The sequence below is a fragment of the Penicillium riverlandense genome, assembly GCF_028828495.1.
Source record: "Penicillium riverlandense strain IBT 135883 chromosome Unknown utg000002l_segment0_segment0, whole genome shotgun sequence".
NCBI lineage: Eukaryota > Fungi > Ascomycota > Eurotiomycetes > Eurotiales > Aspergillaceae > Penicillium > Penicillium riverlandense.
This window is the reverse complement of record NW_026643195.1, coordinates 116,081-140,873: the sequence shown is the minus strand read 5'-3', so window position 1 is coordinate 140,873 and position 24,793 is coordinate 116,081. Positions and strand designations below refer to the sequence as shown.

General features: G+C 54.2%; 11 protein-coding genes across 11 annotated transcripts; 9 read left to right on the top strand and 2 right to left on the bottom strand.

Moving 5' to 3' along the window:
* Nucleotides 1-409: 409 nt before the first annotated feature.
* N7474_002343 (uncharacterized protein) lies at nt 410-3,214 on the top strand (the record flags this gene model as incomplete). The annotated part of the gene is made up of 1 exon (XM_057193758.1): nt 410-3,214. One exon carries the CDS (start codon nt 410-412, stop codon nt 3,212-3,214), a length of 2,805 nt encoding a protein of 934 aa, XP_057055113.1.
* Nucleotides 3,215-3,826: 612 nt separating this feature from the next.
* On the top strand, nt 3,827-4,427 carry N7474_002342 (uncharacterized protein; the record flags this gene model as incomplete). The annotated part of the gene is made up of 2 exons (XM_057193757.1): nt 3,827-3,867; nt 3,923-4,427. 2 exons carry the CDS (start codon nt 3,827-3,829, stop codon nt 4,425-4,427), a joined length of 546 nt encoding a protein of 181 aa, XP_057055112.1.
* Nucleotides 4,428-4,794: 367 nt separating this feature from the next.
* Nucleotides 4,795-6,318, top strand: N7474_002341 (putative aminotransferase; the record flags this gene model as incomplete). Its single annotated transcript, XM_057193756.1, has 7 exons — nt 4,795-4,873; nt 4,922-4,955; nt 5,006-5,135; nt 5,181-5,501; nt 5,557-5,634; nt 5,691-6,198; nt 6,263-6,318. 7 exons carry the CDS (start codon nt 4,795-4,797, stop codon nt 6,316-6,318), a joined length of 1,206 nt encoding a protein of 401 aa, XP_057055111.1.
* A 1,306-nt stretch (nt 6,319-7,624) lies between these two features.
* On the top strand, nt 7,625-9,755 carry N7474_002340 (putative G1/S-specific cyclin Pcl5; the record flags this gene model as incomplete). Its single annotated transcript, XM_057193755.1, has 2 exons — nt 7,625-8,078; nt 8,140-9,755. The coding sequence occupies 2 exons, from the start codon at nt 7,625-7,627 to the stop codon at nt 9,753-9,755; spliced, it is 2,070 nt and encodes a 689-aa protein (XP_057055110.1).
* An 858-nt stretch (nt 9,756-10,613) lies between these two features.
* Nucleotides 10,614-11,851, bottom strand: N7474_002339 (FAD-dependent oxidoreductase; the record flags this gene model as incomplete). Its single annotated transcript, XM_057193754.1, has 3 exons — nt 10,614-10,938; nt 11,015-11,764; nt 11,826-11,851. 3 exons carry the CDS (start codon nt 11,849-11,851, stop codon nt 10,614-10,616), a joined length of 1,101 nt encoding a protein of 366 aa, XP_057055109.1.
* A 782-nt stretch (nt 11,852-12,633) lies between these two features.
* Nucleotides 12,634-14,226, top strand: N7474_002338 (glycosyl hydrolase family 79 C-terminal domain-containing protein; the record flags this gene model as incomplete). Its single annotated transcript, XM_057193753.1, has 2 exons — nt 12,634-13,289; nt 13,347-14,226. 2 exons carry the CDS (start codon nt 12,634-12,636, stop codon nt 14,224-14,226), a joined length of 1,536 nt encoding a protein of 511 aa, XP_057055108.1.
* Nucleotides 14,227-14,971: 745 nt separating this feature from the next.
* On the top strand, nt 14,972-16,270 carry N7474_002337 (fungal specific transcription factor domain-containing protein; the record flags this gene model as incomplete). The annotated part of the gene is made up of 1 exon (XM_057193752.1): nt 14,972-16,270. The coding sequence occupies one exon, from the start codon at nt 14,972-14,974 to the stop codon at nt 16,268-16,270; it is 1,299 nt and encodes a 432-aa protein (XP_057055107.1).
* Nucleotides 16,271-16,892: 622 nt separating this feature from the next.
* On the bottom strand, nt 16,893-18,612 carry N7474_002336 (sugar transporter; the record flags this gene model as incomplete). The annotated part of the gene is made up of 6 exons (XM_057193751.1): nt 16,893-17,127; nt 17,185-17,259; nt 17,316-17,929; nt 17,990-18,059; nt 18,122-18,446; nt 18,501-18,612. 6 exons carry the CDS (start codon nt 18,610-18,612, stop codon nt 16,893-16,895), a joined length of 1,431 nt encoding a protein of 476 aa, XP_057055106.1.
* Nucleotides 18,613-19,377: 765 nt separating this feature from the next.
* On the top strand, nt 19,378-21,378 carry N7474_002335 (arylsulfatase; the record flags this gene model as incomplete). The annotated part of the gene is made up of 2 exons (XM_057193750.1): nt 19,378-20,624; nt 20,676-21,378. The coding sequence occupies 2 exons, from the start codon at nt 19,378-19,380 to the stop codon at nt 21,376-21,378; spliced, it is 1,950 nt and encodes a 649-aa protein (XP_057055105.1).
* A 392-nt stretch (nt 21,379-21,770) lies between these two features.
* On the top strand, nt 21,771-22,649 carry N7474_002334 (uncharacterized protein; the record flags this gene model as incomplete). The annotated part of the gene is made up of 1 exon (XM_057193749.1): nt 21,771-22,649. The coding sequence occupies one exon, from the start codon at nt 21,771-21,773 to the stop codon at nt 22,647-22,649; it is 879 nt and encodes a 292-aa protein (XP_057055104.1).
* A 331-nt stretch (nt 22,650-22,980) lies between these two features.
* N7474_002333 (nucleobase cation symporter-1 family protein) lies at nt 22,981-24,757 on the top strand (the record flags this gene model as incomplete). The annotated part of the gene is made up of 3 exons (XM_057193748.1): nt 22,981-23,116; nt 23,164-23,804; nt 23,858-24,757. The coding sequence occupies 3 exons, from the start codon at nt 22,981-22,983 to the stop codon at nt 24,755-24,757; spliced, it is 1,677 nt and encodes a 558-aa protein (XP_057055103.1).
* Between the last annotated feature and the right edge of the window lie 36 nt (nt 24,758-24,793).

Below are 24,793 nucleotides of genomic sequence, written 5' to 3'. Positions count from 1 at the left end.
TTAAACAGGGAACTCCCTTGGCTGGAGAAGCTGCTCTGTTTCTTGCCCGTCTCATGCTTCCTACCCATACTGTACTTTTCCCATCGTTTATGCTGTATATACTGGCCGCTTGTACATAGTCCCCTTCCCCCCTTGGGCGTTGTTTCTGCGCTATCACCTCGCCACCTTGCGTTACCTCCATCTGATATCCCACGCATCATCCATCTGCCCCTTCCAGGTGAGTCGTTGCCTGGCCAGAGAAACCGTTGGTCGGGAGCTCCTATCTGACCCGCACGGACAGCACCCATTGTTTCCAACCCAGCGACCGTTTCAGACCAAGGGAGCCCTGGTTGATGCCGATGACTGCCTAAACTGCCCGCAGCCGGATTGAAAAGCCAGCCGTCGACGCTCCCTCTCTTCCCCTCTACTTATGCATCGGGGCGACCCTGTGCATGACTGTGCCGTCGCACCCAGTCCCATTGTCCCGACTTATCGGCGTGATCGACCTTACCTCTCGTCCAAGCTCCGACGCTATAGTCAGTCTGTCATGACGGGACAGCCTGATGCGACGAGGACTCGAGGTGCTAGTAATCCGCGGCCACAAGCTCGCTCAGCCGGAATGGCGGAACGACCATCCAGAAATGAGAGTCTGAGCGACCTCGTTCGCTTCTTCCAGACTCAACAGAATGGTACTCCCGCGGACCCTGCCTCTGCCTCGACAGCTTCGCTACCGAGCACCGATTCCAAGGACATGAAGCCCCTACATCGCCGCCTGCTCCAGTTTACACAGCGTCAAAAGAAAGATGGCTCATCTAAGCCCAAGGTGAACGACCAGCAGAAGCAGATCGAGGCGCTTCAACGCGAAGGGTATCTGCTCACAACTCCAATGCACAAACCCAAGGGAAGTCTGGATCGGTCCCTGTCCCAATCAAAGCGGCAGGATGTCGAAAACATTGGACAGCCTTGGCTGAATGGGCCGAGGACGAGCCCGGACGACAGGAAGCGTCGCCTCGCCTCTCTGGATCTCAGTGACTTTGGCTCCATGGTCGATGTCGCCGTTTCTCTGTCTGGTGCCTTTGATGATGATTCTGTGCCGCCTCCCTACCAACCGCCTGCTCACGAATCGTCCCCCTCATCATCCATGATACCAATACCGGGCTCGACTACCAATTCAAGCCCTATCCGGGGACCCTCTCCAACAGGAGCCACAGATACTCAGCACGGCAGGTTGTCGGAAGACCCAGTGCAACGGCCTGCTAGTTACGAGACCTCGAGTGTTCGCCTTGTCTCCAGAGAGCCAGCGCGTGCTTCTTCAACTAGCTTGCCAGTGACGCAGACAGAGCGAACCGAGAACACGCAGAAGAAGGATCAGATACCTAGCAAGCCCGAAAGTCCTAGGAAGTCCAGCGAAACGCCTGGTCCATCATTTACAGCCTCTCAGGCCACCTCTGCGTCTGCGCAACATACGTTGAAGCTCTTCCCCAGTGTCGCCCCATCGCGTGTATCCAGCAAGAATGCCAGGCGCATCTCGTTGAACCCCCAGTATACGACTTTCAGTGTTCACCCGCCGGTGACCCCTTCCCAGGCGAATTTTCCGGAGAATGCTGTTGGCCTTTCCGAAAGGCCAAACCCATTAGCGGCGCCTTCAACAAGTGTACAAGCGCATGACGGACAAGCAAAGTCTTCCAGCACCTCATCAACTGCCGAAGCATCCGCCAATCCCACCAAGCCACAGGAAGATACAGCAGATGCCCAAAGCAAAGAAGCACCACAGCCAATGTCCATGGGCAGTACGTTGAGCGCCTTCCCTCTCCCAGCACCAACTAAGCCTCTACCGTCACTGCCGGCGAACCCCCGGTCACCAAGTGCTCCCCCAGATGCCCCTGCCCAGTCCACTATCCGAATGGTCCGCTCAGGGCCAATGGCGCTGGGGATTCACTCTCTACCAGAAGAGCAAGACGGCAAGTTTGCCACCGCCAGTCTTCGTGACACTCGCCCTGCAACTGCTCTGGGCCACAGCGACCTCCGAGAGGAGGAAGAAGAGAATGCTCCGCGTCCAAACTCGAGTCACTCCCGGTCGATGACTCCTACGCAGTTCACCCCGAGGCGACGCCACCAGCACATGCGCATGTCTCCCATGCAGGAAGTCCCCGAAAGCCCTTCGCGAAAGCGCGGTCAAGATACCAAGGATACTCCCTTGGCGGACTCTCCTGTGTTGGGACATACTAGCCCTGTCAAACTTCCCAGGAACCGTGCCGTGCACAAGCATGGACTGACCATCAACCCTCGTGTTGATAAAAAGAGTCTTCCTTTCGGTCTTCCCTCCCCTCCTCCTACTGCCAACCTTCCTCAGGAGCCTCCCACCCAGCGAGTCAACGCGCAACCAGCCCGCAACTATACAACATCGTCTGGATCATCACGGGCAATGGAGATACCTTTCGCCCCTGGGCCTTATCGCGTCTCTCGCAGCAACAGTTCACGAAGTAGTCTTCGCCATGAAAGCATCCCCGAAGCAGACCAACCTGGGCGCTCCGAGTCACCACTTCCATCTTCGGACGATGAAGGCTTTGGACCTGGGACAGATAAGACCCGCTCACGTCGCACCGTCGACAAACGTCAACACACCAAAACAACACGCCGAGTACATGACACCCGTGATGCACGACAGGCGTCTGCTCCGAGCCGGTCTCGCCAGCAACAGCAGCACCGCCGAAGGCGGTCCCTGACCCCCCCGGGCCGTAGCACTCACAGTATTGATAAGAATGCTTCTTCACCGCAGTCTCAGTACTCCCAGTCCACCTATCGGTCACGCGACTCTCCAAGCAGCTACCGCGCGCCTGCATCTACCCAATCCTCGCATTTCCTGGAGGACCGCGTTGCGAACCTCGAGCGACAGAACAAGATCCTCCAGGCTGCTTTGATGGCTGCCCTTGACGTCAGCGTCAAGAATAACATGGACGATTTCCAAACGGATCCTATGTTGACGCCCGCCTTTCCGCCCGCTGCGCTGGGAAACCCTTATCTGCCTCGTTTCACTCCGCGCCCGGAGAGCTGGGTCAGCTCTCCTCGCAGCAGTGACTATAGTGGATTTGAGACACCCAGCTCGTCGTTCCGGGGTGGTCGCGCGAAGGTGAAGCAGCTTGACAACAGGGTCGAGGATATCGAGTCCGGATGGACATCTGACAAGTCCAGTCTGGCCGGACCTCGAGAAGCCCGAACAGCCCGGGCTTCTTAGATCAACGACTTTCTTTCTTTCTTCAGGGATACTCTGCCATCTTTTGATTTCTTTTCCTTTTCTTCATTCACGATCCCTCCATCTTCTTTTCCATTTTTCTTGATTCGTGCGCCATTCCTTGACGATACCATCTTGTTTTGTTTTCCAGCGCACCTTACTATTTCTTCTGTATTGCTCTATGATATGTAGCCAGTGACAATTAAATCCTACCCAGCCCTGGCGGCCGGGAGTCTGTCTTTTAAGACTTGTTCAGTACATAAGAAATCAGGGCAAACAGTGGCATGTGATCTGCTGAGTCATCCGTGTTTTTGTTGATTCCGCAAGACCAGTTGATGAGCTGTCGGTGATGTTCCCTTTTGCTTCTGGCCGTGAGAGTATAGACAGACAGACGGCCTTGACCGCGAAGCCATGACTTGATCTGAATTACTGACCCTGCTCTGATCCTCGTCTCTCCTCCTACAACACCCACTCCTCGGTTTCTCCCTCCCCGCAGACTCCGAGATAGAATGACCACTCCGACGCCGGTGGGTTTAGCATCTCTGCTGTCCGCAATTGCAGTCGAACTGATATCTTGTTCCCCCTGAAAATAGCGGACGCCGCAAGTCCCCCAACATGTCACCGCGCTCCTCTCTCACCTCACCTCCCGCCCGGGGGTGCATTCCACCCTGATCCTCTCCCGCCGAAATGGCTCCATCATTCAAGGCACAGGGCTACTCGCCCCCCCACAACCGATGCAAACGGATCGTCTCGGCCAGACACCACAGACTCCGTTCCTTCTTCCGCACCACAGCAATCCGACGAGTCCCCTTCCTCGCCCGCTCCCCCCGCCGCCAACGCATCATCATCACCGTACCAGCCCTCCCAGGCCGAGGCCCTAGCCGCGCACATCTTCGCCTTTGTCTCTAGTGCTTCAGCGCTGGGTGTCTCGCTGTCGCGACCCGCCTCGCAGCAGAACGGCGGAGCCCATGAGTCTCCGCCTGCTGCGTGGGACGCCGGACATGAGAGCTACGCGAATGGAACTAGTACGCCGCGCGAGGAGGACCGTGATGTGGACACGGTTGACGCGGAGGAAGACGAGATTAAGCTTCTTCGTATGCGCACACGGAAACATGAGATCGTCGTCGTGCCGGATAAGAAGTACCTGCTCTGCGTTGTGCATGATGCCGCGCATGCGAGTGGCGGGCCCGGCGTGGCGGGCGCTCGCGCGAGGTGATGGCGTGGTCCACTGGGTTTTTGGACGTGATGTTTCCTTTCTCGGGCTTGTGTCTCTTTCCTTTTCTTTCCGTTCCTACATACTGCGCTTTTTGGATGTGGGTTTTCTTTCATACAACATATACCCGAAGCAAGATCTCTTCTGATATGATATCTGTGCCTTGTGCCCATGTAAATTCGACCTGACTTATACCGGCGAGACTGATCTGTGTAGCTCGATTTGTAGACAGCTGTTCCGACGAGGGTTGAGCGTAGGCCGGACTAAATCCGCGTTATCAGAAAAAGCTCCACCTATAGCCGACCCCTCTCTCTTCCCGCCAACATGGGACAGAGGATTCAAGCTTGCTGTTTTGCACTACGTTCTGAAAATGTCTACCTTTGATGTGCCTGCGGTGCGCGCTCGCTTCCCTGCTCTGCAGCAAGAGCAGGTGTTTATGGACAACGCGGGTGGGTGAGGCTGGTGGTGCGGATTTGACATTTACTAACTTCATTCAGGAGGCAGCCAGGTCCTTGACACCGTGGCTGATTCGTAAGTTGATCAGACGGGGTGGAAATCAGCCACTGATGGAGTCTTCACAGCATTCGTTCGTACCTCTTGAGCACAAATGTCCAGCTCGGAGCCACCTACAAGGCCTCGCAAGTCTCCACGGCTGTATATACCGAGGCATACAAAGCCGCCGCAGGCTTCATCAATGCCACGCCGGACGAGGTACGGAACTCATAATGATCTTGGATCAATACTGACACTGCACAGATTAGCATCGGCGTCTCGACCACCCAGCTACTGCACAATCTCTCTACCGCCCTCACGTTCCAGGCGGGCGATGAGCTGATCCTGTCCAAGCTCAACCATGAAGCCAACGTCGCTCCATGGGTGCGGATTGCTGAACGGATGGGTTTAACGGTGAAATGGTGGTCTGCCTCCGACCCCAAGAATCCGAACTGTGATCCCGCCGACCTCCAGACCTTGCTCTCGGACAAGACCAGGCTGGTGGCCTGTCCTCACGTCTCGAACATCACGGGGACGATCAGTCCGATTCGCGAGATTGCGGATGCCGTGCACGCCTATCCTCGCGTAGGTTTTTTCTTTTTTTTATCTGTTGTGCAACGTGCTGATTCGGACTCCGCAGGCGCTGCTGTGTGTGGACGGGGTCGCTCTCGCGCCGCACCGGCAGGTGGATGTGCAAGCGCTGGGTGCGGACTTCTACGTTCGTATACCCCTTCCTACCTTTTGGGGTTGTTGTCTGCTAAATCGATCCGGTAGGCCTTCTCGTGGTATAAAGTCTACGGCCCACATCTCGCACAGCTGTATGCCTCGTCGCGCATCCACGACCAGATCCAGTCGCTCGCGCACTTCTTCAAGCCCACCGACACGCTCGACCAGAAACTGAACCTGTCCTCGGCGAACTACGAGCTGACGCAGAGCATCCCGCATGTCGTGGCGTTCTTCGGCCCCCAGCCCGGGCAGACCTGGGCGCAGATTGCGGCCCACGAAGAACGCTTGCAGGAGATCCTGCTGTCCTTCCTGACGTCTGACCCGCGCATCACGGTGATTGGGGAGCCGTCGCCGTCGAAGGCGCGACGGGTGCCCGTCATCAGCTTCACGGTGCGCGGCCTCGGCAGCCAGCAGCTGGTGGAGGCCGTGGAGGCGCGATCGGCGTTTGGATTCCGCAGTGGGCATATGTACAGCCACCGGCTGCTGGCGGAGGTGTGTGGGTTGGCGGATGTGGATGACGGGGTGGTGCGGTTGAGCTTTGTGCATTACACGAGTGGTGAGTTCTCTTCCCGTTCCCAGCGATCCCCAGTATATACAAATCGGGTTCTCACCGGTGGTAGAGGCGGAGGTGCAGGGGGTGGTGGCGGTGCTGCGGGAGGTGCTGTCCACGATATAGGTAGAGTGATCCATGCGCACAGTCAATATATTATAAATACTCTACGTATCGATCGTGTCTACCGTATATACCCATCTATCTATCATCCCCACCGACGGAATGTTCTGTACTTCCATGGCTGCCTCAGGCACCCATCCATCCACGTGACCCCAGCCAATCCGCATCCAGGCAAATGCCCCATCGGCGCCGCCCGGATTGGCCCAGGGCCAGCGTGGCAAGTGTGAGTCAGTGCTGCGTTCTCGGACGGAGTGGGAGGTCACCTGATCCGGTATAGTTCGATGCTGGGATTCCCGGCGGATGAAGAGAGTCGATAATAGCATCGATAATAGCATCGATAGCATAGTCGATAGCAGAGATCATCGTCGCGATCCGATCTGGTTATCACCCGAGAATCGTGACTCACGGTCGCCGCATCCGTTCTCTGTGTGTCACTCCCGGTCCCATCGCCCGAGTGGTCCCTGCGTGGCCCGCCACCCCCCCCAAAGAAACATCGCCACCACTCACCCTCACGCTCTCTCTCTCTCCCTTTTGCTTTTTGCCTTTGCCTCCTCTTAGTCACTCTTCCCTCCACCCTCCACACTTTGCTTTTTGCCCTCTTATAATAAATCTCTGCCGACCGGAAAAAAGAGTCATCTCCCTTGCCATCTTCTCTTTGGCTGACTCTTTGACTCCTTTTCGTTTTTCCTTCCTTACACTCCAGCCTCACGACCCAACAGCCGCCCGCTGCCTAGCCCTGCCCCCCTACCCTACCCCAACCCGACCCTCACCAACCAACGACTGCCTTGACCCAGCGCAAGATCTGCCTGCTCAGGGTTCGCCGTTGAGGGCCGCCGTATAACTTCTTTCCATCACCCGACCGCTGTCAAAATGTACCCTGCGTCCGTTGTCGTCCCGATCGCCGCTGCCGAAGACCTCCGAATCGTCACTGCTGGTGCCGTCTAAGATCGCATCCAACAGTCATCGGTATCAAAGAGTCACTGGCCTGCCACGTGCCTCTGCTGTCTTCGGCAGACTCAACTCGGTGATCGGACCTGGACTCTTGTGCTTTTTGTGGTGTGCTTGTTTGCTTGTTACCTGGTTACCTTTTCGATCATATCGCCTCCTTCTGTCTGAGTCAACCTGTGTCAAATTGGCGCATTTCGACTACTAAACAGGTCGGCCGTCGCCTTTATCCCCAAAGACGGCTTCTGTCTCCTCGGCCTTCGTTCCCGGTTCCTTGCTTCACGGTTTATCTGACTTTCTCCCCGGTTTCCCAAATCGGATCATCTCCCTCAAAACCCCCCGGTCTCGGTTTGGACAGTCTTGAATGACTGCCACCCCTCCGGATATGACAGAGATGGACGTCTTGGGTTTGAACTTGTCAAACCCGAGCTCTATATCGAAAGCGTCTCACGCTCATCCCTATGCCTCCTCGATCTCCTCCTCCGCCTCCTCCTCATCTTCCTCCGTCTTTTCCCTCGACGCGATTTCTTCGCAAATCTCGTCCACCACCACCAACCCGGTCGATGTGATCTGGGAAAATAATAATCATAATGACGGCGATCATCAGGGGGCCGGACGGAACCCGAGTGTGGTATGCCCCCGTGCCCTGGCCAAGGGCGCTCTTCCCAAGACGACGGATGCTCCGGTGCCGCCGGAGATGCGCCAGCATCCTCGGCGCACCAACAGCCTCGCCGCCGCCAGCGGTCCCTGCGCGCGGGCTCCGCCCTGTCTGCTCCGCCAGTCGGAGCGGAAAGTGAACTTTGTCGACAACCTAGTCGGTAAGTGTGAACGTCCTACGTTCCATCGCTCCCAGCTAAATATTCTCCCCCCTGTGTGAAGACACCGCGTCGCAGATCGTTGAGATCGTCTGGCCTTTGTCCGCCGCGGCATCCCGCAGTGATGCCGCGACCGGGACCAAAGGCGTGCTGCCTCTCCGCACCTTCATCCAGGAAACGCTCCGTCGCTCGCGCACTAGTTATAGCACCCTGCAGGTGGCCTTGTACTATCTGATCAAGATTAAGCCTCATGTTCCCTCCCACGACTTCACCCACGAGCAACCGCGGGACCAGTCGCTTCTGCGGGCCATGCAGTGTGGCCGCCGGATGTTTCTGGCGGCACTAATCCTTGCGTCCAAGTATCTGCAGGACCGGAACTACTCCGCCCGCGCCTGGAGCAAAATCTCCGGTCTCAACACGCTTGAGATCAATCAGAACGAGCTGATGTTCCTCGAAGCGGTGGGCTGGCGCCTGCATATTTCCGAGGCTACCTTCCAGCGATGGACCGACTTGGTTTTGAAGTTGACCCCCGGTGCCGGTGGTCCTCCCGCTATCGACGGTCAGTGCTGGCGGACGGTTCTGCCCCGTCTGACTCCCGAGTTGGACACGGTGGATCCCGAGCCGACGACCCCGGTGGCTGCCATGGATGGCATGGACCTAGGTCTGGCAGATTCGCCATCGCCTCGCAGTGTGCTGAGCAACGGTTCTGTCAGTTCGTCCTCTCGCGAATCAACCCCTACCTGCCCGCGCAGCTTGCCCCGGACGTTGGCACCCACTCCCGGCGTGGAGTACTCCAACCCCCCGATGCCGGCTCTTTCGCGGCCGCCGATGCTGCCTACGCCCCAGATGACCCCCCAGTCCCATGTGGCCTCCACTCCTGCTGCGAGTGGGGCTGCTTGTGCCCCTCGCCGCCCTTCTATCTGTACGGCGATGTCCCAGGCGCAAAACATGTGCATGGCGCGATCGACGCTCGATCAGCGCCCGCCTCTGTCGTTTTGCGCGCGGGCTCATTCCTACGATGGCTATCCGGCGGTGGTTCGCCGGTCATCCCTGGCGCGCTCGACGTCCTCGGCGTCTTCGCCCGATTCTATGGTGTCGGACGTTTCTACCCTGTCGTCTCGCTCTTCGCGTTCGTCCTCCGTCTCGTCCAACGCGTCTGGGGCTGGTGGATCTGCTGCCCCTCGCCTCGCCGTCAAGGCGGCTATGCATTGCACTAGCAATTCTTTGAAGGAATCTCGCAAGAGCTTGGCTATCGCTACCCCCATTGACGAGAGTGCCCTGGTCGAGGTCTACAGCTCCCCCGAAGCGTATCCCGGCGCGATGGGTTCTGCGACCGATCTCTCCGCCTTCTCGCTGGACCAGGAAGCTGCCCAGAGCCTGTGCGAGCTCTCGGGTTCTGCCACCCCGGCCCAGCGCCAGTGCCGGAAACGCGGCCGCACGGGGTCCGATGACCTCCTTCTCCAAAACCATGTTCGCCACCTCATCAACCTCGGCGCATCCGGCGAGCCCGCCGTGCTGCCCGACGGCGAGTTGGCCAACTCCTTCCTGGTCCGGGGCGCCACCGCGTCTGGAGAGACGGGGCTGGTGTCCGGACCGGCCGGCATGAAACGCGCCTGCTGCGGCAGCGAGGCGCGCAAGATTGCCCTAAACCCGAGCATGCGCACGGAGTTTCTGAATTGATTTACGGTCTGCGTTTACTTTTTCTTGCGAAAAAGCCAGTCGTTTAGCTCTCCTACGTTTGCATGGCGACCGACCCCGGAAGTGCTCTGTATATATCCCTACCGTCGGCTTTTCTGGTCGCCATGTCTCCCCCTCTTCCCCCATGCGTGCAAGTGGGTTTCGGACAACCACTTGATGTACGATTTGCAATGTGGTGTCTACTTCCGTCCCTTTTATTAGTGTCTCTGTCTTTCTGTTCTTCTGGTTGCGTATGGAGTGTGGCGGGCATTGGTCGGTCTGTTTTACTGGGAGGTGTCTGGGGAGGCGCAAGCTTTCCCTCTCTGTGTACTGTACATGTGTCCCGTCCCCGGCGCTGATGAGCTTCCCTTTTCAGCCCATTGGGGGCCCGGAGCATTCGGAGTGTCCCGTGGACATGAACGCGGGAGGATAGCCAATCGTACAGTTCATCTTACTCGACGTTGCTCCCCCGTAGTCTCTTTGTCTGCCTAGTCGTGCGACGGCCCTTGGTGTATGGGTGACTCACTCCATCGTGGCGGTGCTGTAGCTAAGCATGATGTGATGCCCGCGGATACGATCCAGAGCCGACCGTCCGTTCAGCTGTGGGACGTACCTGCCTTGACTCAGTACGATGGACTATCAGCTGATCCCCTCCGGTCCTCGGCGCGGCGTCGGGCAGGCAACATCGCTGGGCGGCAAAACATCGGCGCTGGGTCTGGTGGATCCAGCTCCACTGACACCTTCACTTGACTCACTTAGTACACTCACGAAGGACGCCTACGATGACATACCGGGAAAGAGCGCCCAAAGCATGGCGAGTAGGAGACTGCTAACCAGATCTAGGAAATAGGAAATCTTGGACTACGTCGCCGCCACGAGGCGCGCCACTCGCCTCGCCACTCCCCAGCTAATCTTGAACCCACTTGCCCCAGCTCCATAGCAGTGCACCACAGGGATGCTTCTGGACACTGACTTCAGCCCGTCCTCCGCCGTATCCTGAAAGTCCAGGATCTGCTTTTCAAGTCGTAACCCGCCTTTTCTCATCGGACGGCGTCCGATATAAACCTGCTTGATATCAAACCCGCTGGCGTCTTGATTGGATGATGCACCGCTGACGAGCGGCGCGTAGAGCTTGGCAGCTCTTGCCAGGATCGTTCCTGTTGCAGCGTTTGAGATGGAGGGGGACCTGCTCTGTGAGTATATCGAAGTCTTATACAGAGGGATGCGAGTTATCGCATGAGTGAATGAAAACAATGACCTACCAATTATTGGACTCCTTCGTGCCCCCGATCACTGTTCCCCCACCCAGCGGCCGCGGGATGATCACGGTTGTAGACCCGTCGGCCCAGTGGTGACTGATGGTCTCGTTGCAAGGGTTGGAGACGAGGATGAACTGGCCCCGCGATGGGAACGAGTCTGGGTCATGGAAGCCTCGGCCGCTGGCGTTGATGACTGCGCGGACATTGGTTCGGGGAGCGCTCTCGTTCTCACGGTGTATAAAAACCGCTTCCTCGAGCGCGGTCAGTCGCGCTCGGATAAAGCGAACACCGAGCTCTTGCGCTTGACGGTGCAACCAGGTTAGGTACACGGGCGAGTTCAGCACCCAGCCTGTGTAGGTGACGCCGAGCTGAATCGCATCATGGTCCGATGGCAACTCGGACTGATCCAGGATCCGGAAGTCGGGCCAGTCTGCGTATCCGTTCTGCTTCACCAGCGTCTCATCGGAGTAGGCCGGACTCGCTGCGTCGAAATATTCCACCGCCCGCACGAATCGGACGCTGCTGTCCGGGTGACTTTCCGCCATGGCTTTTAGCTCCTCGTAGGTTTCGTGCATGAGCTCCTGCTCGAATCTTTCCGAGGCATTGTTGGCTGGTGTAGGACGGAAGTGTGCACCCGCCCACGGCGAGGCATATTCGATGTCGAAGTCGCCGGGGAGCTCGCGGGCGATCACGGTCACTGCGTGGCCTTGGCGAGCGAGCTGGATGGCGCTGCTGAGCCCTAGCACTCCGGCTCTAGAGGTCCCTGGTTAGGATGGGCTCTATTGGGTGGAAAGATTGACTGGGGAAGGCACACCCAACCACTATCGTGGCGTCATTCATGAGTTCGAGGTTTATGCAGGCACCGAAACGAGCGGGGAGATGCTGAATCCACGAAATCGGTGAACAGCAGCTGGGTGTCGTTGCTTGCCTTAATCATCGCTGTGACTCATGTCTTGGTTCCCCCCAGACTATCTTGATGGACTATACAGCTCACCGAAAGCCTGTTAGAGATACAAGTGGACTTCTCGCCATTGACGATTTTATTCTGGATGTTTAGGGCAAATGATCGGAGATCCTTACTGTCCGGTGTTCCGCCGCAAACCATGAACTTGGATTTGTTGACATAGCCTCCATTTGGACCTAGTACTTACGTTTTAGAAACACAATTATCTCTTATGATGGACGCAAATTGATCTATCTGCATCGTATGAAAGTAGTGCGCAACGGCGCAAGGGCACCATCGCTTCGCGTAACGACAGGGGCCATCAGCCGGTCTGTGGTATTTTCTGTTCCTCCTTTCTCGCGCTATTGATGTCCAGGCTCAACAAAGGACTCTCAGGGGTCCTAAGATCTGTAATATTTTTGTCTTTCGTTGAGCCAATCTTGCAGACTCGCCGCCCTGCGCGAGTGGTGATTAGTGTCGGCCAAGTACATACAGCTGGTGTATAGTCCTGTATCTTACAAACATTTAGCTCCCTTGAAGGATGCGGACGTCGCGGACGTCGCGGATACACAATATACTACTTTCAGGTCGGCTTGATGCAGGTAGCACGTCATTTTCTGATAAAGATATATATACTTCATCTACACGACACAGAGTAGGGTTGTATGCCAGAGAAAAGATGCATCTTCATCCTCGAGTCGTGAAAAGCGCTCTTCTGGCTGCATCCACCTCGTTGAATGTTCCAGTGTCACCGGAGGCCCCGGACAGCGCTGTCCAAGCTCATTCTAATTTTGTCGGCTTCGGGTTTGAGACGGCGTTTATCAATGATTATGCGAATAAATTCACTCACAATCTGCTCGGATCTATTGCTGAGCGAGTGGGCACAACACCAACAATTCGCATTGGTGGGACCAGCGGTGACCGCGTACTCTTTGATCCAAGCCAGGATGAGGTGAAGGTCTGCATTGCCGGCGATTGCCCGATTGGCTCCTCGGCAACGTACATCCTAGGGCCCAGCTATTTCGATGGCTTTTTGAACTTTCAAGACTTTGACATGACTTTCCAAGCTCCACTGGGTCCTACGCTCAACATCTCAAATACTCTTACATACGTGTCTCGGGCATACAAGAATGTCGGCAAAGACCGTTTGGCGGCGATCGCCATTGGAAACGAGCCTAATCTTTATCCTTCACAATACGGCGTTACATATACAGCTGATCAATATGTCAATGATTCGAAGACAGTCATGAGCGATGTTTCGAGCTCTCTGGGATTGACTCCGTCACGGATATTCGAGGTGCTTGAGTTTGCAATAGGAAGTCCGGTCTTTAACCTGTATGTTCCTTCTTCTTAAGGGCTGAGTGTGCCAAGAATGCTGATATTGTTCTCCAGCATCGATGCATTCGAGGATAATATCGATAGCTCCGACAACGTCAAAGTCGCGGCCTGGCACTACTATCAGCTCGGGACTGACTATACGACAGTGGCGCAACAGCAGACCCATCTTATGAACCACACCGCTATCACCTCATTGTTCAGTTCTTTCGCCTCTCAAATCGCATATCTACAAGCCAACGATCCTGATGTCCAGTTTGTGTTGAGTGAAACCGGTTCTGGAACCTCGAGCGCTATTCAAATCCAGGCTGGATTCGGAGCGGCCCTATGGTGCATCGACTTCCAGTTATACAGCTTGACGCAGGGTGTCTCTCGAGTTGATGCCACGCACCGTCCTGCAGCTCTACACAGTTACTGGGTGCCAGACGACTCTGCCGGAGACACAAACCCCGGGCCCCAGGTGCGCGGCGTCTGGTACGCGCTGCCATTCATTGCGGATTTCATTGGACAAGACCCAGGCAAGGTTGCAGAGGTGGATCTGGGGTCTGATGTGCTCACAGCATATGCGATATACGACGCATCTACCAATCGTTTGTCCAAAGTCGCGCTGATCAACCTCCGCGCATGGGTGGAAGGAGAAATCACGAGTGCTAGAGGGTCAGAAAATGTCACAATTTCAATCAGCTCTGGAAATTCTACCTACAAGGTGCAGCGCCTTGTGTCTGCTGCTGGTGCCCAGGCGATGGGATTCGATTATGGCGGTCCAACCGAGAACATCACCTGGGCCGGTGAGCAATGGAGCTACTCGATCGATCAAGGTAAAGGACACCTAGTGACTGGTGTCCCGACAGAGGAGACTCATATTGTTACCGATGGCGAGGTGAAAATTGAAGTATCGGATAGCGAGGCCGTTCTTGTTACATTCTACGGATTGTAAATAGATAATTCATTGAAACTTATGCCTGGACCGAAGCCCCCTATACTTTATTTCTTTGCGTATACGGCCTCAGAATCAAATGAGAAATAGGTAATTGAACAGACTGACAGTAGTCGGACTGCTACATTAAGGATGGCCACACCATCTGCCGCCATTGCGCGATTCCTTCCCCGCTCGACTCCCCACTTGTTTCACTATTCACCTTTGTCTCTTTTCTCCGTGCGACATTCCTGTTCAAAAGCTGATAGCTATATCATTAGGTCGGTAGAAGAGCATCCAAGAATTGACTAGGGTCTTCATCATGGCTGGACCAGACCACGGGCCCCAGCTGACGGGTATGAACCGGTCTGCTAAGCGCTCTTCCAATCGCCGATCCGGATGCGCGACCTGCAGGAGACGGAAGGTATGCAGAGTTGATTTATTGATATAATTGACTGCACTAGACACTGATTTGTGTTTTCTCTAGGTGCGTTGTGATGAACGCCGCGATGTATGTGGTAACTGCTTGCGACTCAACATCGAGTGCTCGTGGTATCCCCCATCGGAGCTGTTACAGAGGTCGCGCGTGAACAATGCCTGTAGAAGATGCCGGCAAAAGAAGGTTAATCAAAGCATCCATTCTATTCTAAAAGTTTTTCTGACAACCAGTTAGATGAGATGCACGTCGACTTGTTCAACCGCACCATGCGACCCCTGCCAAACCGACGGGGAGGAATGCAGTCTTGCAAGACATCGAGAACATGCCATGGAGACCGAAACTGGGATTCCTAGCCAAGCCGAGTTGAGAAGCCTTCTCGACGCCTATTTTGATGGCCCACATTTTTTCTACTTCTACACCTTCATCCACCGGCCTACATTTCAGCAGGCCTTCGACCGGGGTTCTATCCCTAATTTTCTTCTACTAATCGTCCTCGCGACTAGCCTGCACTTCCTTGATCCAGAAGACAGCCGTGCGGACAAGTGGGCAGACGAAAGCCGCCGGCTCATCATGTTGGAGATTTTCTCCCCACCATCGACAACCACATTGCAGGCACTCCTCCTGCTCCAACGCTACGAATGGCATCGAGCCGAGCATATGAATGCTTGGATACTATCAGGTCTGGCAATCCGCCTCACACAAGGCCTACAGCTCAATTTTGAAATCCCCGATGAGACTCGGACCACAGTAACCGTCCGAGAGACCCGGCGACGACTTATGTGGAGTTGCCTTGTGATGGAGTCAATGATCGAATCTGGGCGTAGTCCTCTCAGTAGACTCAACCTGTCATCAATCGAGGTGAGACTGCCATGCAACGAAAATGCGTTCCAGCTGGCACTCGAGACCAACATGGCCGGACTGGACCAGCTCGCCAACGAGGAGGGTTATCTGGAGAGTGACACCAACACTTCCAACCCCACACGTCCTGGGATATCGGCATTTTTAGTCAATCTTGCAGTCTTGCGACGGGAAATCCTCAACTACACCCTACCCTATCACCCCAGGAATAGGGGCCACACACCACCGCAGCGTCCATGGGATCGCGATTCGCCCTACTGGAAGTTTGAGCAGAAGCTAGAAGAGTGGCAAGCCCGTTTGCCCATGGAACTTCAGTTCAACGACGATGTCATGTATCGCCGTCATCCCCAGCTCTTCAACTTCATTACTCTCCACTGTCTCTTCCACGGCTGCTGGTGTGACTTGAATCGAATAGGGTCTTATATCACAGCCCTAGCTCAGGTGGACAGTCCCTCTAACCCTCTCAATAATTCACCGCAGTCGTTCCTGTCCAACTGCCGGCGCAACCGTTTACGACATGCTTTCTCAATTTGCAAAGTCATATCCGATAGCATGAGCCTTCACGGTCCCATTCATGATCCTGTCGTGGCGATATCTGCGTCTCTGGCGATTCGAATTCTGGCCATTGAGCGGCGAACAGAGGACAGCATTGCTCTCGGGCTTACAAATGAAGAGGTCTATTCAGTTTCAAATGCCCCGATACAATGTGTCAAAGAGGTCTGTCGGCGATCGAAGCCTATACGCGAGTTGGTAAGTCCTGATTTTTGATGGCATTTGGGCGTTGATATCCTGACTATTCTGTCTCAGTTTTGCTCGATTTGTGACCTTGCTAAACGCAATGGATACCATATAGACATAAAAAATTTATCCACGTCAGTATTGTCTTTGTGGTGCTTGCTCTTGATTTGACTTTGACTTTACAGGGGGTTTGATACCAACTCTACTTCTACCCCCAATCAACACACAGAGGGGCCTGGGAGACCAACTTCGCCAAGTCTGCGTACATTTGGCACCTTTGGCAAGATTCAAATTGACCTGGCTAGCCGAGGAGACGCATTTGCCCCCACTGCTCGCAGCCCGGCAGAGGAGGATAGCGACGTGTTCAACTACGTCGATCGTGGCCCCCACAAACCTAACCAGGCAGAAGGACCTGCAAATAACCCAACTCCAGCATTATCTCATGCATCATTTCCTCCATTTGACATGTTTAATTCCAGCGCACAGGAGATGGGATACGGTTGGGGCGATGGGACACTCAATTTTTCAATGAGTCCGGTACAGTTGGGCTGGATCAATCAGAGTCTGGATTTGGATTTCAACTACAATTACTTTGTGTGACAGCTTGTCATTCACGCCTAGAATTTCCAAACCATATGATGTGAGCTTGGCATCAAACTGCATCTGCTCGCTCAGCAGGTCCTTTTCCGGTTGGCTCGGGCCCATTCAAGGAATTGAGCTTGGCCGCAACATTCTGCAGCCTGGTTGGATCCTCTTGGTAATCCTCGAAGTTACGGAGAGAAACACCCGTCTCGAACATTCTCTCAACTTCTTCCAGACTTCGGTTTTTCAGCTCAGGAATGCAGATGAATCCAAACACCATGGCAAGGAAAGACATTGAACCATAACTTTTGAGCAATCAGCAGGCCAATCTTTGTCATCCGACAATCCTCAATGAAACTCACATAAATCCGACTTTGCTTCCCAAATCAGCATATGGAGCGTCCTGGAGGTACGGCAGAGTAAACGATACGATGAAACTTCCCAGGTTTGTCAGTCAACAGCTCTCCTCACTCAAACCCTTTTTCTCACTCACATTGTAACAATATTGGCAGTAGCTCCGAGGCGAACGGTCTTATCTCGAAGACGAGACGCGGGGATTTCGGTAATAAGTGTATAGTATAGGGGTCCGACACTAGCAGCATATGTCGCCTGATAGAGGAGCATCGTGGCTACGATTCCCTGGCTCGCCGAGTAGGAGACGGGCGTGTGAATTCCCAGGCCTCCGGTGGCCATCATGAACACGAGCATAAAGAAAGAGCCAACGATCCAGATTCTTCGCCGTCCTATGCGATCCACCAGCAGGATTCCGACAAGTGCAGTCACGGTGTTGATTGCGGTCTGGGCAACAGTCACATTAAACGGGTTAATTGTGCCGAGAGATTTGACAAAAACCGCCGAATAATGACCGCTGAATGAATTGCCGGTTGCTTGAAAGAAGAAGCCTATGCCGATTACTATGAAAGTTCGACGGCGATTGTAACCTTTGAATAGATCACTGTATGTTCCTTGATCGGCCTCCTCTCGCAAAGATAGTCGGATTAGTTCAAGTTCTTCCTCCGGAGATATTTGATTGTCTCTGCCTCGAAGCGTGATCAAAGATTCCAAGGCTTCATCATCTCTGTCCTTCATGAGGAGCCATCTCGGAGACTGCAGAGCGAGTCAGATGAGTGTCTAGACCCTTTTAGACACAATCCATAAAGACCATACCTCTGGTATAAACCATATGCAGCTGGCAACCAACGTTGGAATAACGTAGTAAAGCCCGTAGGGAATCATCCTATATAGAGATGCCGAAACAAATCAATTTGATTCCTTCCAAATCAGCCCGCGTAGACATACCAAGACCTATCATCATTGATTTCGCTGGTCCCTCGACAAATGGAGTTGACGATAAGACCGCCAATGCCCAGCGATAACTGGTAGGAACCGACTGCAAGACCACGGATCGGGGCTGGGACCACTTCAGATTGATACACTGGGACGGAGCTAAGCTCCATTCCAATATAGACATAGTTTAGGATACGGCCAGCAAGAAGCTGCCATTTGTTGTGGCTGACTCCGGATGTGAGTAGGATCGTTGCGGTAACCAGAGCCCAGATGGACATGCAGAAGATTGTCATACGGCGTCCATAGAGAGAGCTGATAAAACTTCCGATCCAAGCACCTGGAATATTTCAGTATGTTCGTGAGGGCCATAGACTGCCCGATAAATACTGACCGGCAGCGAACCCAATATAAACCAGCCCGTTCAAGAGAGAAAGATAGTATGGCTCGAGAGCACATACGCCCTTAGCATCGCATACACCAAAGTCTCTGTCAAAGGCATCCATGGCCTGAGTCGAGTTAAAGCCCTGTTGGTCGAATGCTGCATGCAACATTGCATCAGTAAGTTGTCATAATTCAGGAAGGACAGAAGCACCATAGTTGAACGTGGATATAGCAACCAAGCCGCATGCAAGAGCCAGATTTCTTGTGAAGTACTTGGTATAGTAGCTGGGTCTCAACGTATCTAGAGTAATTTTCCCCGTCATAATGGCAGGCGCTGAAGCAAGTGTAGCTCTGTTGAAAAGAGGGTGCTGTAGTGGCTTGAAGCTTTTGACGTGGACGTGTTTATATACAGCTTCGGGGACCTAGACTTTTGCTGAGCATCATTTTTGGCTAAAATGACGAGCTGGCGCATGCCTGCTTAAAGACTATTAGCAAACCGCTGTTTTTGCAATCCTGGCTTTCGGCAACCGACGAAGCTGGCGTCCTGCTGGCGTCCTCATCCACTCGGAAAACATCAACTCCTAAGGATACAACCAATAAAGGGGTCCCTCGATGACGGATCTCTGCCACATTCTCTCGTTTTAGCGCAGTAAAGGGGTTTGTCGGCTAGCTATTGGTGAAATAATATGTGGGGTATGGATATGACTGGATGTTTTCCGCTATGATCTGCGGAGCTCGCGGAGGTCGCGGGCCAAAGCTCCAGAGGAGCCGACCACCGCGATGCGCCTCAACATAAAGCATTTGCAGATTCATCTTGGAAAAACTTGGGTATTTTTGCCGTCGAGAATTATTGAAGACAATATTGCAGCTCTCGTACTTTTATCAACATGCCCAAACGTCCCAACTTTCTGATCATCCTTGCCGACGACCTAGGGTTCTCGGATGTGGGATGCTATGGCAGCGAAATAAAAACCCCAAACATCGATAAGCTGGCACAAGACGGTGTGCGGTTTACAGGTACAAAATATTTCAGCAATTTTCTTCATTTTGCTAATTCAGTACAGATTTTCATGCAACAGCGCTATGTAGCCCATCGCGTTCAATGGTTTGTCAATTCCATTTTAAAGCCTGAGGACCCCCGACTCACTCCTTTGCAGATCCTCACAGGAACTGACAACCACATTGCGGGATTGGGATCCTTGGTCGAGTGGCTGGCTACCCCTGCGGGAGAGAACCCGAAAGGAATTAAAGAGAGCCAGGCCCCGGCCAGAGGTAAACCAGGCTATGAGGGCTACTTGAATGAGAAAGTGGTCACCTTGCCCCAGATTCTTCAGGATGCTGGATATTTGACCCTATGCTCTGGTAAGTGGCACCTTGGACTAGTCAAGGACAAGTCTCCGTGTGCAAAAGGTTTTGAGAGATCTTTTTCCCTTCTTCCGGGTGCTTCCAATCATTTTGGATGGGAACCTCAGTTCGAAGAGGATGAGGCTCCAAAACCATTTAGCCTGACGTATTCTCTCCACATGGAGGATGGAAAATATGTACCTGAATCCGAGCTTCCCAAAGACTGGTATTCCTCGAATAGCTATGCCGATATCTTGCTAGACTATCTGAAGGACTGGAACCAGGCCAATACCGAAGAGAGCACTGAAAAGCCATTCTTTGCTTATCTCCCCTTCTCCGCACCACACTGGCCACTGCAAGCTCCGCAAGAATTTATTCAGCATTATCGTGGGATGTATGATGATGGGCCAGATGCCCTGCGACTACGTCGATTGGCCAAGCTCAAAGAGCTGGGGCTGGTTGAGAAAGACGTTGAGCCACACCCAGTCGAAGCTCCTGAAATTCCGGAGTGGGAACAACTATCATCAGAGCATCGAGAAAAGTCAGCTCGCGCCATGGAAGCCTATGCAGGTATGGTCGAATGCATTGACTACAATGTGGGCCGTGTCTGTGATTACTTGCGAAACATACACGAGCTGGACAGCACCTGTGTGCTTTTCTTGTCTGATAATGGCGCGGAAGGAGGTGCCCATGAAGCCAACCCTGCTTTCAAAGGAGGGCCAATGCAATACCTTCAGCGGTACTATGACAACAGCTTAGACAATCTCGGTAATTACAACTCGTTCATCTGGTAAGTCTCCAACCCAATATTGTGGCTACAACTTTGCTAACTTTGCTCAAGGTATGGTCCGCGCTGGGCCCAAGCCTCCACCGCTCCATCCAGGCTATATAAATCGTTTACCACCGAAGGCGGGATCCGCGTACCTCTCGTGGCCAAATTTCCCACGGCGTACAAGTGTCCTATTCCGGCAAATGGGATCAGTCATCAATTCTCAACCGTGATGGATATTGCTCCTACATTTTTGGAAATGGCTGGAGTTCAACATCCCGCACCCATCTACCAGGGGAGAGAAGTGGTTGGTATGAGAGGAAAGAGCATGGTCCCCTGGTTGCGGGGAGACTCAAGCTCGATTCACAAAGATCAATTCGTGGAAGGGTGGGAGATGAACGGTCGCTCAGCCGTCCGCCAGGGGAAGTGGAAGGCAGTCTACATGCCCTCGACCAAGGAAGGGCCCTCTCCTAAGGGCTACGATCGGTGGGAACTGTTTGACCTTGATCATGATAAAGGCGAAATTCACGATCTCTCCGAAAAACAACCCGAAATACTGACAGAGCTTTTGAAACTGTGGGACCAGTATGTATTGGAAACCGGTGTGGTGCCTTTGAACCCAGCGCTGGGGGACTTTATCGCAGCGACCGAGGAGCAGATGCCCAATGATGGTTGGATGGAATATGAGTACTGGAAAAAGGGTGCAATCGAGAACCCGGATGGGTTCTTCCGAACGCCACGGCGCTTTGATCGTAATGGCAAACGTATTGCTTGAAGGGGATTCGTTCGAGAAACTCATGTCATATGGATAGACAGATATAGATAGCTAATGTAGATAGTTGTTTCCAAAGAATTCCGTATCTCATGCATTTTCTCCTCTACCGACTCGCCGAGATGACCAATCCACGCACTATTTTCGTCTCTTATTTGCTCTGAGATATCTAATCTGGGGCAACTAGTCACGCCGATCTGATCAAGGCAAACTTTGTCGGCCATCGACATGAAATGTGCCTGGTCTGCTAGATCGCGACTGGCTATGTATGACGGTGGGTAGCCTATACTTAGCTCTCTATTTTCGGACTAGCGTGATCAGATAAGAAAGCACCTGCAAAGGCCCCCGCATGATCATTCTTGTCCTCCTTTCTTTCTTCTCTTCCCATCGGCAGGATGATTTTTGTCCACAGCACCCCAGTTCTCACCGGACTTGCCACATTCCTCTCTGTGCCCTGGAGCACCGCTGCCTCGGCGATTCCCTTCGCCGAGCACGCCCAGGTCTCCTTGGGTGGCTCCTCAGACCCCTCACTCGAGCTCCCGCAGACAAGCCACCCGATATCCTCCGTGGGCGATGTTGATATCCTGACACGGCCGTCATGGTTTACATCCACCCTGGTGGCCCGTCGACTCTTGGCTCTTTCGACCTCCGGTGTTATTTCGACCGTTTTCCCAAACCCGCTGCCTCCCTCAGACCACGCGCCTGCCTCGGTCGCAGGGCTTCCCGTCGGACTGCGCGAATACATCGCTGACTGCGACGGCGTTCTTCCAACTGAGCTCTCGCATGGAGATAATGGAGACCCCACCGTTCTGGCACTACGCGTCGGCAGCACCTTCAGGAATATCGCTGCCGGATCAAACCTCAGCCTCCAACTCGACTGGTGGGACCACCTATCTGACGCCGGGCCCGTCTACCCCGGCCTGCCCCCAAGCCTCGCTGCCCTGCCTCGGGTGACGTTGTTTGGCTATCTGGATACACTCCCGTCCCCACTTCCTGGTGATGCAGCTGCCGCGCTGGAGAAGTGCTTCGTGGAGGCGCATCCGGACTCGAAGGTTTGGTTGCCCGGTGCGCCGGGGTCTCCCCATGCGAGTTTCTGGGCTCGACTCGTGGTGACGCAGGCTTATTGGATTGGCGGATTTGGCGATGTGCAGCAGATCGGGTGGTTCAATGTCACGGAGTGGAAGGGCATTCGGCGCCACGGCAGCGTGGCGGGGGTCGGGGACGGACGGGGATGGGAGGATGTTCGTCTGCCGGGAGAGAAGGAGGAGCAGTAGAAGAAGAAGAGCATCTGCCAATAATGGAATTGTGGTTTACCGCATCGTGATTGGCCTTCTCAGCTTATCGGCCGCCCAATGGGATGCATCTCGTATTGATCATCCTGATCGCTTATCACCCGATGATAGTGAAATACATAATGAAGTACAATGATAACTGCGTTATCTCATTCCTTCTGGTCCTCTTTCCCTCCCTGGAATGTCCGACTGCATCATCGGTCAAGCCCGTTCAATAACTCGCCGGCTCCCCTGTGCAACCCTTCAAAACCTCACCGAGTGAGTAGTTTGCGGCTCCGGGTCTGCCTGTTTTCTTCCCCACGTTTACTTCAGAATGCGCCTCTCTCGACCCCGGCTGCGCGTTTCGCAGCCTCAGTCTGCCTTTGCAGAGGGAAACGCGCGGTGGACCAATCGCGATCTGGATCCGATCCCCCAACATCGGCGAAAATGGGGTGTGGTCAGTCTGATAGGTATGTCGCTCGGGGAATTGGCAAGTAATACGCTGAGACCATACTAGCATACTGGATCTCCGATGCCTTCAACGCAGCAACCTGGCAGTTCGCCAGCAGTATCATTGCCGTCGGACTCACATACCGTGAAGCACTGATCATTGTCGCCGTGTCCTTCTTCATCATGTCGTTCGTGATCGCTGCCAACGGCGCCGTCGGCGCCATCTACCACATTCCATTCCCGGTGATTGCGCGCGCGAGCTGGGGGTTCTGGGGCTCGTATGTTGCCATCGTCTCGCGGGTCATCCTCGCCATCTTCTGGTTTGCCATCCAGAATGTCAATGGTGGAAATGCCGTTCGCATTATGCTCGGTGCCATTTGGCCGAGTTTTCTGACCCTCCCAAATGGCATCCCCCAGTCTCAGGGGATCACTACAAATGGGATGGTGGGATATCTGATCTTCTGGATCATCCAGTTTCCCTTTCTGTGTATGCACCCGAATCGGCTCCGCTGGCTGTTTGTTGTCAAAACGGCGATTGTGCCCATTGCCTGGATTGCCATTTTGATTTGGGCCTTTGTCGCCGAGAAGGGAGGAGGAAATATCTTCGACCAGCAACAGGCCTCAGTCTCTGGGCCAAAGTACAGCTGGCTATTCCTGGCGAACATGACCAGTGTATTGGGCAACTACGCCACCCTCAGCGTGAACCAGGTTAGTCTCTTTCACAGTCCTCTGTAACACCCAGACTAACATGGTCTTTCCAGTCTGATTTCTCGCGCTATTCGCGTGTCAGTCCTCGCTGGCAACTCCTCTATGTGCCTATGCTCCCCATTATCTTCACCTTCATCTCCTTCATTGGTATCGCTGCCTCGTCTGCTGGCCAGGCCCACTACGGCCTATCCTCTATTCCCTGGGACCCAATGGTGTTGATCAGTTACTGGCCCAGCCGAGCAGGCCGCTTCTTCGGCGCCTTCTCGTTCGTAGTAGCATCGTTGGGCGTCAATATCTCGGCCAACTCTCTCTCGGCCGCCAATGACTTTACCGCGTTAGCACCACAGTTTCTAAACATTCGCCGTGGCCAGATCCTGTGCGCGCTTCTGTCATGGTGTCTGGTCCCCTGGAAGATTCTCGAGTCTGCAGGCAACTTCCTCACCTTCATGTCTGCGTACGCCATCTTTCTGGGTCCGATTGCTGCGATTATGCTGTTCGATTTCTGGGTCATCAACCACCGGCGCTACGATGTGCTTGCTCTATACCAGCCCTGGAACCCGACATATCGCTACGCTGGTTCCGCCGGGTGGACAGCTGGTGTGAACTGGCGCGCGATGATTGCTTTCCTCGTCGGTGTGGCGCCCAGCCTTCCCGGTCTCATCAATGCCGCCAATCCCGCGATCGATGTCGGATCAGGGATCCATCCCTACCAGTTTGGATGGATATTAGGCTTCGTTGCGACCGCCGGTGCGTATCTGTGTTTGTCGTGGTGGTTTCCTGCGCAAGAGACCCAGATCGAGCAAGCTGTCCTGCCCGATGAGATTTACGACGCAACAGGTGCCGTGGTAGAAGGCCTTGATGCGGATGATGAGCCAAATGTCAAAGTGGCATCGGCTGACGGTGAGAAGAATGTAAACGTCGGATCACAATCATCGGTAGAAAAGGCCGTTTAAAGCTTGTATTTATCTGCAATGTATACATATCTATGG